The sequence below is a fragment of the Hetaerina americana genome, unplaced genomic scaffold (genome assembly GCF_022747635.1).
Source record: "Hetaerina americana unplaced genomic scaffold, ioHetAmer1.1.p SCAF_29, whole genome shotgun sequence".
Lineage (NCBI taxonomy): Eukaryota > Metazoa > Arthropoda > Insecta > Odonata > Calopterygidae > Hetaerina > Hetaerina americana.
This window is the reverse complement of record NW_027286863.1, coordinates 4,713,779-4,726,190: the sequence shown is the minus strand read 5'-3', so window position 1 is coordinate 4,726,190 and position 12,412 is coordinate 4,713,779. Positions and strand designations below refer to the sequence as shown.

The 12,412-nt window shown below is 39.7% G+C and overlaps 1 protein-coding gene across 1 annotated transcript in view; it reads left to right on the top strand.

Annotated features, from left to right (window-relative positions):
- LOC139689900 (serine protease gd-like) overlaps positions 1-10,296 on the top strand; it is a 48,199-nt gene extending 37,903 nt beyond the window's left edge. The window contains exons 9-13 of the mRNA XM_071587018.1: positions 3,647-3,832; positions 6,126-6,232; positions 7,435-7,602; positions 8,499-8,652; positions 8,875-10,296. Coding sequence (XP_071443119.1) covers positions 3,647-3,832; positions 6,126-6,232; positions 7,435-7,602; positions 8,499-8,652; positions 8,875-9,086 — 827 coding nt within the window. The 3' untranslated portion in view covers positions 9,087-10,296. The remainder of the gene's footprint in view (positions 1-3,646; positions 3,833-6,125; positions 6,233-7,434; positions 7,603-8,498; positions 8,653-8,874) is intronic.
- The last annotated feature ends 2,116 nt before the right edge of the window (positions 10,297-12,412 follow it).

Here is a 12,412-nt window from a genome sequence, read left to right as displayed (position 1 = left end):
TGCGAGGTGAGATGGAAGGATAGTAGGGATTGCTGGAGTGATCAGTATAGAATAATATACAGCGGCAGGGACGAGAGCCAACGACGGTTTGCCATTGCATTAAATAAAGAGGTAGAAAGAAGCCTAGTCAACATAGAACAGGTAACGGATAGATTATTACAAAGAGATATAAAAGCAGAACCGACGAACTTAAGGAATATAAGGTCGATAGGATATACGACCAGTTAGAGGACATGATCGCGTGTGTTCCTGCAGGGAAACATTTGATAGTGATGGGGGATAAGAATGCGACACTTGGTTTAGACACCACAAACCACCCAGGTATAAATGGAAATTACCATGTAACTCACAGAGGCATCAGCTAGATTATATTCTGGTTAGACACATAATTAGGAACGCTGATAAATTCGCACAGCTTCCCGGGAGCGGATGCGGACTCTGACCACAATTTAGTTATTATGAAATGTAGCGTCCGTTTTAAAAAGATAAGGCAGGGGCGGCGGGTTGGAAAATGGAACGTAAAAGCATTAAATGGATTGAGAAGGAACGAATTCCAAGAGGCGGTAGAGTAAATCATGGAGGGTGGTAAAGAGCTAGCTACTTTCGATGAAAAATGGGAAAGTATCTAGAAAGGGATATCTAAAGCCGCAATAGACACTATTTGAACCGTTAACATGAAAAGGATTAAAAAACCATGAGTCACGGGTGAGATGATGACAAAGATGAATGAGAGGAGAAAATGGAAGAATGTAAATACAGAGTTAGGCAAAATGAAGTACAAAGAATCAAAGAATAACTTGAGGCGGGCAACAAATAAATTAAAAGAAGGATCGTGGAAGATGCAGTATGAGGATATGGAAAGTTTGCAGAGGAAGGGTGAAATTGGTGCGCTGTGCAGCAAAGTTGAATCTATATCGGGAAGTAAGAAAGGAAGATCTATGCTAACTGTTAGAGATAAGGCGGGTAAGATAATAGTTGACCCGGGAAAGATCCAGGAGAGATGGAAGGAATATATAGGAGAACTGTATGGTAAAGAACTTCGACCAACAAAGTTAGACATAGAAAAGGAACATGACCTAGAGAACGATAGCTTAGGTCCTGGCAAACTCGATGATTAGATAGAAAGGGCATTAAGGGAGATGAATCTAAGTAAGGCCGTGGGGGTGGATAACATTCCTGCGGAACTACTGAAATTTTTAGACAAATGTCGGAGGAAGAGGCTATATGGGCTGATTCGTAGTATCTATAAGTAAGGAATCTGGCCGGAAGACTTTGTGAGACCAGTGTTTGTTCCAATTCCGAAAAAGGTAAAGGCTACATCATGTGATGACTACAGGACAATAAGTTTGATATTCCACGCAGTTAAAGTTGTTCTCAGGATCTTAAGCAAAAGGATAGAGATTAGGGCAAATGTTTACCTAGGGGATGATCAGTTTGGGTTTAGGAAGGGGAGAGGTACGCGTGATGCCATTGCAGTAATGAGATAATTAATCGAGAAGAATATAGAACACAATCAGGACGTATTTGCCTGTTTCGTAGATTTCGAAAAAGCGTTTGATAGAGTGAATTGGGAATAACTAATGAGTATATTGCAGAAAATAGGAATGTATTGGAGGGAAAGGAGGCTAATCCGCAACCTGTACATGTCTCAGACTGCTCAAGTGCGAGTGGGGAACGGGGAGTCCGGATTGGAAGTATTAGGAAGAGGTGTAAGGCAGGCATATATAAACCGCAACCTCTACATGTCTCAGACTATTAACGTGCGAGAGGGGAACGGGGAGTCCGGATGGGCAGTGTTAGGAAGGGGTGTAAGGCATGGTTGCCCATTGTCACCGTTGCTGTGCAACCTGTATGTAGAGGAAATGATTAAAGAGAAATGGGGATACTTGGAGGTAGAAATGAAGGTGGGCGGGGAATTCGTAAAATCAGTTAGGTTCGCTGATGACCAAGGTTTAGTTTGTCAGTCAGCCAAGGGGGTTGCATGCATTTCTGAGTGAATTGGAAATTCAGTCGGCAGTGGGATATTGAAGACCTGTAATAGAGGGGAGTATGTTAGGTAAACGAGGAAAGGGAAGGAATAGGATAGGGATGTTGGACGGGATGAAGGGAGGAAGGAAGTACTCAGAGATGAAGAAGGACCTGATGTAGAGTGTGATACTGGATTTTGTGTTTTGATAGGAGTAATAACATATTTATTTGGTAGTTGTGTCCATCCAAAAAACCTACCTTAAATGTAGATTACCTAAAAAAATATGTACATATATATATATATATATATATATATATATATATATATATATATATATATATATATATGGATCGCGGTACTCCAGGGGGTAGAGCGATAGATTGCTGACCGGAGGGTCCCGGGTTCGACTCCCGGGTAAGGCACTCTGGGTACCCGCAGCTTCACCCAAGCTATGTTATCTTTCGGGTACCAGGTCTTCCTGGGAAACCATAACCGGCACAGGGAAAGGAACCCAACCCCCTACCCTGATGTGTGAATATTCACACCTCGTATAGGACTTAGTACTAGGTGAACCCTACATCTACATCACCTACCAAACGGACCTTCGGGTTGGCTACAATTCTTATGGTTTATATATATATATATATGTATATATACATATATACATACATATATATATATATATATATATATATATATATATATATATATATATATATATATATATATATATATATAAATGTGTGTGTGTGTAATTATAATTAATCATTGTTAAAAGCCCGAAATGTTGAACAAGATGGGCTGTATTCGGATTAATACTGAATAAGTAAACTTAACGATAATCAATAATTGTAGTATCAGGACTTAACAAAATTACATTACGTTACCGTAAAATGATATATAAACTTTTCCACGTTGTTATCCATCGATTTAACATTCAAACTCCCTACAAGTGACAGGATGCATTTTGAAAATACAACCCATGCACCTCATTGAAAGCCATAAAAACCTTGTCTTGATACAACAATGGTAGTGCTAGCCATTCATTCAATAATCAGCTGCCCTTAATACATAATGCACTCAAATGTCTCATTTTCGAAATATTTACGTGAAACCAACTTGCGATGATAACTGTTGAATCGTTTTATCATCGTTTGAGTCCATTTATCTGGCAGCCTTAACCCGCGTCGTACTTCAAATTCAGTGCTCTGCTCATCGTATGGAATGTGGAAAGTCCCTGACGTGGGTTGTTAAACAAATTTACTAGTATCTTGATGAGATTTGAGTCACGTTTTAATTTGTCCTTTCTCAATATTCCGTACGCCGATGGCTATCATTCACAAAACTGCATCGCTTCGTGAAATTGTCACCATTAGTGCTGCTGTTACTGTGAATTGACACAATAAAAACACTGTTAATGGCAATTTTCATACTCTTTCGATGTACTTAGAGAAATAAAAGGGACTATTTCATATTTAATGGTCATGTGCTGTGGATTTGCAACTCGAAGTATTCCTAATGGAAGCCTCACTCCATGACACTGCATTGGCGTAATCTTTTACCCAAACTCACGCAAAGCACCAAATCTAACCATAAAATGTGTCTTTATGAAATCGTGGACGCCCAAAGGCGTGATGTATCCTTAGAATCGAAATATTTCATTCTCACCAATTTCAGGAATACCGAAGGAGGATGCCATCGCGTGTGGAAGGGTTGAGGTTGAGCAAACACCGCTGGCATCTTATGAGCAGCGTACGGCGGAGGGACAGTGGCCTTGGCACGCTGCCATTTACCAATTCAGAGAAGAGGACCGATATTACATCTGTGGCGGCACTCTCATTGGGAAACGGACCGTTCTGACAGGTCAGTCTCTCAATAAGGTATTATGGTAAGTTCGGTGAAAACACCTCATTTTTCCAGAAGCTACGTCCTCATCGGCACCTTGAGTCTAACAGTGGGAAATGGGCGCTTTTTGTCTCCGTTTTCTTTCTGTGCCGCTGTATGTTCAGAGTGCTCCGAATGACACTTTTTCACTTTTTTTTCATTTATTTCTCAACCTCTCGCTTTAATTGTTAGGTTAAGCTTTCATATTTATTCTTAGTTTCAAGTTTCTCCTTATCGCAAATCACACCTCCACCTCAGTCATGTTTATTTCTTTCCAATACCATGAGTTTCTTTTGTACAATTACCGGTAAAATTGAGGTTTTACTTACCGAGACGGTATATACCTGCCCGTTCGGGCAGTCAGTGAACATTTCGGGCAGTTTTTTTTACAATCAGTTCAAATTGGATGTAATAATTTTATAAATTAATTCAACGAGTGCTTGACTAAAGCTCAAACTTCAAGCAACGTTTACACTACTTCCGATTTCTGTCATTTAGTAATATAGAACTCACCTCTAGAACCTCTAGAAACTAGAAGGAAAGTAAGCAGACTTTGTGGAATGTTCCGAATTCAGAAGGGGGAGAAAGCTTGGGCAGATCTTAGGAAAGAGGCGGGGAACCCAAATTTTATAGGCAGAAATGATCGCAAATTTAAGGTAAAATGCCAGGCACAGAGAACAAATTAAAAAAAATTTTCTTTTCTAAATAGAACAATTGTTGATTGGAACACCTTACCTGCAAAAATATTCGAGCCCTTTCCTAACAGAGTGTATACTTTTAAGAATAGATGTAAGGCATATCTGTAATAATTTGATTGATGTGTGGTTTATTGTATTATATGTAATAGCTTAATTTTTTTTTAATTTATCTTTTTTTTCTTGCTGATTAATGGCTGTAAATGGGATGGGGATTTACTTGTTTTGTTAAAGAGATTTGTGTTTTAAAGTCTGGTTTTATGTATTATCTTTTGCGATTATTTGGGACTTGTGTGCCACCGGACAATGTCTATCAGCACATGTGTACTTTTAATAATAATAATAATAATAATAGTCGATGTCAAATTGCAATTGAAAAATATTGTCCTGTCTAAGGGAGTTGTTCGCGCTTTCGTGTAAATATTTACATAGCAAATACTTTCCGTCGGTTTAGAGGAAATATTAATATGCATTTCCCTTTTGATATTTCGACGAATATGGGCACTCCGTCTATCGCTTGCGCCTTGTTTTGAGCCAACTGTGGAAACGTGGAGTGCTGTTGTACCCTAAATTCTCGAAATGAATTGCAAAGATTTACCGAACGCTCCTCTGGTTACTTGTAGTTTATCTCAAACTTATGACATTGTTAGCGAGGGAATTTTTATTTTTGGTCAACCGTGGCGCGAGCAGCGCGAGCCACGGTCGCAGAACACGATTGGATAATGTTCGCGCGAATTGAAAATGGCGCACACCCTTGGTTGGCCAGCTTAACGACCTTGATTTTAAAGACAAACACGAGTCATCTTTCGAATTAAGATGAGTTCGAAAGGTGTGATGTGAATGGACCCATTTCCATGAATATGATCGATTCCAAATTAATTTAATAAGTTTTTCATTCAAAGTTCACCGGCCTTGAGGCTGGTTACCATCGAGAATCAACAGTCAAATATTTTAATTACAAGAGTTAGCACCAGTGACTGAATGTAAATTGAACATGGTCCATAAAATACGTCACGAGCTTTGAGAGGGGGGGAGGAAATTGACCCTCTGTGAAGCTGGTGGGAGAGGGATGGGAGGGCCTTGACGTCACTGCAAGTGCGACGAAACTGTGCGCGTGTATAAATCGCAGACTTTATCCGATTTACTAACTGGGGTAAAATATGCTGCTTTTTGACAGCTATCTCAATCACCACTGAATTTTGTGGAAGAGGTTGCAAATTCAATCCCAACCTGTTCCGCTAATGATTCTTTTTGAGAATTTTTTGGCAAATTTCTTTCCCGTCGGGAGCCACATGAACGTTCCGGGAACGCCCTTAAATTTCATGCATTGACAGTCGGTAATGTAGGAGCTTCCCGACATCAATAATAAGAGCAATATTTACGGGATAAACGCGGAGGAAGAGTGAGGGGTGTTGGTCCAGCGTGACAGAGAGTGACAAAGGTGGACGCAGGGGCTCCGAGAACGGTCAACAGTATCGTGACATCAGTTTCGGACGGCGCCAGCCAAATTGCCCTTGTTATGGTGATTCCGAGTATCCTTAATGTGACTGAAGTGCTTTTTTCCTTGATCCTTACAGCCGCCCGCTGCCTCAGTGACGGACGACCCGTGGACCATGAGTCATTGGTGGTCTACGTGGGAATGTATGGTCTTCACCGCTGGGACGGTCATGTGCAATACAAGGAGGTATGAGACATAGATGTTCGCTTTTAACCACGGTTAGCCTTGGAGTCGAGCTGTAAATTGTAGCGATGCCCGAGAAAGCCTTGGTTGTTTTCCTCCCTCCACGAGAGAGTGCTCGTGAGTAGCAGTCAATTGATAGAAGAGCGGTCGTGGAAATGAAAATGAGCCCCCAGGTCTGTAATCTTAAAAGCACTAAGTATGGAAATAGATTAAAGAAAAACACACTTGGACACGATAAGATTAAAAATTAAATTAACAAATCCTTTCTTGGTAACTATTTCTGAGCTCGGGGACGTGAAGCACACGAGAAGAGACCTTTTCGACTCTCATAGACACACCAACGCAAGATTTATTGGAGGCGAACCCTGAATGTGTTTTTGCCTCTCCCAATCACTGGGTGCGTATGTTTGGCACCCACTTTATTTCACCAACCTTTGGCCTTGACCACCTTTATTTCACCAACCTTTTCCTCTTGTTTTCTAACTGAAGCTTCGAGTTTTCTCAACCCGTTTTTCTTCCTCAGTATGGGACTTAAAGAATTCTGGGATGCGACTTTTACCGTAAGCCTTATTCATTATTGATCCACAGACATTTTTTACGGACTGTTCGGACCAAGGTGACGAAATAGTGAATAAAATACTGTCGGATACCCGCATACATATATTTTTCCAAAGACACTACAGTTGCACTAGACCTATTACCACTTATTAATCATCGGATTGCTGCTGCAATAGAAACATAATTGTGTTGAGGGACGCATCACAATTGCTGATGAAATAATTTACTGGATGATTTGTTCAGATCCCAGTTACTGAATTCGATTTTGATCTGTCTCACCAAAACCAGGCATACCATATTATCCATGAAATTCCTTTAAAAAATAACCTCCATTGTTATATTCGCGATATTTATTACCATATTTTAAGTTACGGACCTTGTAAAGAATAAAATTTGCCTTGAGGAAATTCATACTAAAATGCAGTTTTTCTCATTCCTTTCGTAATAAATATTTTGTTTATCAATTCTCCGAAATCATCGAATAGGCAAAATGTTTTGCTAATATATGCTTAAATTGTTTCTATTATTGCTAATGAAAGTTACAAATTACAGGGAATATAAATATGCATAGAATGAAAATGTATAAAAATTGCATCTAGTTCAAGCAGATATATTTAGCCTAAGCTGAAATTTCCTTTTTTATTCAGGTTAAAGAGGTCAACATTCATCCTGACTATAATAGCACGACCTTAGAAGGAAACCTTGCCGTTTTGACACTCTCCAGCCCTGTTGATCAGACAGCGTATGTTATGCCGGTGTGCTTACGGGACAGAGAAGAATTGGAGCCGAAGGACATTCGAGGCGAAGAGGGCGTGGTAAGCACCATTCAAGTACTTCAATTATTTCTCATCCTTTAAGATAAAAAAAAACCACTGTAGGATGGTAGTTGCTTCGAAATTTCATGATTCGGCATTGCTACAATTCATATGTAACCTTCTATTGTATTCGTATGCAACCTTTACAACTTTAAAGCCCAATTAATCCTAAATTAGGCTCAATCATAGTCCACGGAATGTCCGTTCACGAAAGAAACTACGCAAATGTGCCTCGCGTGTCATCAGTGCGTCACATTTTCGAGCCTTGGATTTTCACGATATTGCGATTGGCTGATTTCAATTTCAATAAATTAAAACAATTCCTATGCCTCAGATTGACTTTATCAACAATTATCTCTCGGTCCCATCTTTACACGAGAGAAATTCCGTCTTGTGCCCTTGACGGGTTGATTTTCAGCACACGCTGAATGTTCTGCATTTTTCCGTTCCCATTCAGTCTCTTTTCTGGTTTTAAAATATTGTCTTTTTCTTCCCAACAATTATGAAAAGTAGGTTCCTCTTCAGTCTATAGAACTTTATTTTCGAAAGGCAACTGTGAATTACTTGACAAAATTAAGAACATCAAAGTATTTCGCAAAAATTTAGGTTAGAGGTCGTTTAACATCTGATAACGTGCCCATTATATTTCCGAAACCTAAGTCGCATTACTTCTATTTCTACTATCCCTTCTTAGCATAAAGTAAAATATAGACCGCTAATTAGAAAAATGCTGAGCTATTGAAATTTAATTTAAATCTATGTTTCTTGACTATCTAATAAACACAAACCACTTGGCTGAGTTGTCACATGTGCGTCACTTTCGGTGTGTTTCGTATAACTGACTTGTTCGCTTGGTTTTCGTTCCATAATACACCTTTGCATTACTAATTTTACAGGTTGTTGGCTGGGGATATGACAAATATGGGTTGTTGGAAGAGAAGCTGATTATTTCCAAAATGCCCGTACTCTATCAGCGGGCCTGCTTGTGGAACTTTCCAGAGTTATTCCGGTTCTTGAACGACGGGATATACTGCGCTGGCTATAAGAGCGGTGCGTACTGTTTTGATTGATTGCATACCACTCGCATTCTTTTCTTTGCCGCGAAATGTCTTCATTACGCTTAACACTCACCCTCTTCATTTCACTTGCAATTCGTTTTGATCGGTCTGTTCGTGGGGCGAAGGCAATGATTTTGAAATATTTCTTTTGCCCGTCCTACTTGGTGAATGGACACCAGTGCTTTGGGAGTCTAAATGTGACTTTTCGTTGCAGAGACGACCGTTTGCAACGGTGAGAGCGGAGACGGGATGTTCTTCCCGAGCGAGGTGGCGGATGGCGGGCGAGAGAATTCGCCAACGTGGACCATACGAGGAGTCGCATCCTTTGCACTTTCACCGAAAAACGGAATAGAGTGCAGCACCAAGAATTTCGTCGTCTTCACCGACGTGACAAAATATCAGGACTGGGTGGAAAATTATCGCTGAGCTCCATGTGATGCGTTCTGCTGATGTTTCTTAGGTTAACACGAAGATAAGAAAAGAAATGAAAGAACTCGCGAGCACTTGAACGTTCGACGTCGAATAATCTTCATGCGATCGAAAATCATCCAGCCTATTAATTGAAACAATTTACATAATGCTGTACCAAGCATTTCTAATTTTTACGAATTTTTTTATGTCCGTGAATGGATGGTCAGTTTAAGAGTGCATGGGTGTTGAAATCTCCCTTAGTAGAAGAAAAATCATTCTGGCTACATAATTAGAATTCATTTAACTGCAGCATAACGTGAATTTCGGATGACGAAATTTCGACTACCCGAAATCATTATTGCTAGTGTAATGATTCTCGAAACCCATCATTCATCTAATATCCTCGGAAATATCTTATATTTTCAGAAGGTTTCTAAAAAATACACCAAATGTCTTTCCTTGAGGTAATTTTAGATACAGGTTGCTTTTCCATGTGACTATACTTTAGGAATCTATCTGTAATCTAAATGCCATCAGTTTTTTCTGTCCCTAAAACTTGGATGTCCCTTCATTTATCGTGCTTCCCTACTCGTACGGGATTAGTTGTGCGAGATATTGCACAAGTGTGTGATTATGCTTAAGTTATACAGTTTGATGGAATCATCGTGTCTTAAACGATCTCCCTATTTCCTTAATTAATAGTCTTCCAAGACATCTGTTTTCTGTGCATTTCAACACAAAACTGACTTCAACCGCATTATGGCTTTGTCTTTTTTATGATATTCCTGCATTAGAAATTTTGAATCCATTCCTTCCAAAATGCAGAGCATTGCACATTCAACAGAATTAATATCTCCAAAGGTATTCTTCATCGAAACATTCTCCATCAGTAAGGGCATATTTTCGGGTCGCTTCTTCCCATCCGCACACACTTGAATGCCGTAACCATTGTCACCTTTTGATACGCTCAAACAGTTACTATCTGCTTCATGTTTGCATGCATGAATCGTACTTATAAAATATATTGGAGGTTCGTTGAAAAAATGCTTCACAGACATTTTACGGGCAACGGCGAAAGTATGCTTCTTGTTTGAACTGCAAGTATTTGGCAAAACTAAAATAAATCCTAGTGTAACGGAGAAAGCTGTTTCATTTCTGAATTAAATCAATTATTCTCAAGTTTATGGTTTATTCGATACGCAAGTATAAAAAAGACAAAAACTATCACGCTTCCGAATGTATTGTTTTAATAAACTGATTTAAAAATCGAACCGCTGTTTATTTATTTAAAAAGATCTGTTTCTGCCCTTTCGTGCCTTCATTTAGAAGTTAAGAGGCACTTTACACACTGTATTAAAAGTTCATTGGCACAACAATCAACAAGTGAATGACCCCATCGCCAATGGAATGGCAGTAAAGGGGAAAAAATAGTAGTGGCTTGAATTGGCAATCGGTTGTAAAATGGTTGCTCTAATTGTAACAAAAATTTTCATAAAGTAAAAATAGTATGTATCAATTAATAGTGATGATTATTATGAATAAATGTAAGTTAGAGCCATTAATTGAAAAGCCATGGGTGTCACGTGGCTGAAGATCAACAAAATGGAGATAAGTTAAGACTTCGATTGCAGCTTATCGAAATTAACTCACAATTTATTCTTCGCATTATTACATATAAATTTCCCAATGGTTCCAACAAGAAAAAGGTCTTATTTTAATGCCTCTTAAATGAAGATAATCAGATTTCCATGCTTGACTACTCTTGCATTAGTAAAACAATCCATTTATAAGAACCGGATTAATTAGGAAACTTATTTATGAATGCAGTCCTGATATCCGACAAACTGCTTTGCGCACCTCCTGAGATTGAATATACCGTTTCCGGCCACGCATTTGCTCTCCCGCATCGATTCCTTTCATCATCCCCCGTCTAGATATGCAATCTATATAAGTCAATTATTTTCAAAAGGACCTCCCATAATTGACGTCACTCTTATTTTCTTAAGAGTTTTCAAACCGCTCTCTTCCGATTGCTCCGCAGCCCAGCACGCTGGAGTGACGTGGCCTCTTCTTTAACCGACTAAAGTACATAATGGTTGCCTATTCTGAGGGTCCGGGTTCGAACCCCAGAGGTATTCTAGCATTTGGTAGATCTTCTACCTCAACTCAGGTGCTATTCGAAGGCAATTGCTAATGATGCGTTAGGTATGCATATTTCCCTTCCTAAGCGTTTGATTGACTTTACTGTAAAAATTATGTCACGTAAAATAAATAAAGTAATTGATAAATTTAATAATAATAGAAAGGTAAATATTATGATTTTGCGAAAAGTGGTGAGTACGCCATTCATTTCACTTGTAATTATTTTATAATCTTAAAAAAATCTACTGAGCCACCATGCTCCTCCCTGGACTATCAGATCATTGTAATTTCAACTCCGGCAATTTACTCTGGCCATTGGAATAGAATGCAACGGCGAATTCTTGAAAGAGGCGTGGTATCTTCATTCATACTCCTTCCTCGCTCAACATGATTCGTTTGTTTTCGAGGCGACGCAAGCCCCCATCAGACGACCTCTAGACGGCACTGCTTCGGATAGGTCATTCTGACCTTCGTCCAGCCAGTCGAGTACGTTTGAGGAAGAGGGGAGTTTCGTTTGAGGGAGAGTGTTGACCTGCAATCCACTCCCACGGAACCAATCTAAGGTTATGGCGACCTTTACCTCCATTTGTTCCCATTATGGAGCTAATTTCGCGGCGCGTGAAGACAGCCGCTACATCAATATCTACCCTTAATGGAAACTCCATCCTGGGACCTACTTACGTCATCGATTTAGATAATAAATGTAGGAGTTCGAATCAGCTGATTCTTCTTGCTTTCATCTCGAAATTTACGGCATCTCTCTGAGATGTACGTGATCTAAAATTCCAACGGAATCCTCCGAATTCACTCCACTTTCGATGTGAAGTAAACTCTCGGTTGGTTTTGAACCGTTTCCTCCGGCAGCGACGAAATTTTCACCTTATTCATTTGTTTTGCTCCGCGCCTTCGATCTTTGAAGATCCGCGCACTCGGATGTCCTGGTTTTGTGCCTCTTTGCTGGTGGCTACCGTTTGTTTTCAGCAAGCTGTGAGATTCAGAGTCGAAAGATGAATCATGAATGAAGGAGGCCTCGATGGAGCCGATGAACTCAATGGACTGCATTCGACTTGACAACAGGCAAACTTCCATCCGAAGGTACCTACCCAAGCATGCTTCACCATTGCACATTGATACTATGGCACCGAGCAAAGACTTGTTCCAGTCATATTTGATGATATCCTTTGCCGTGATCCCTTGAA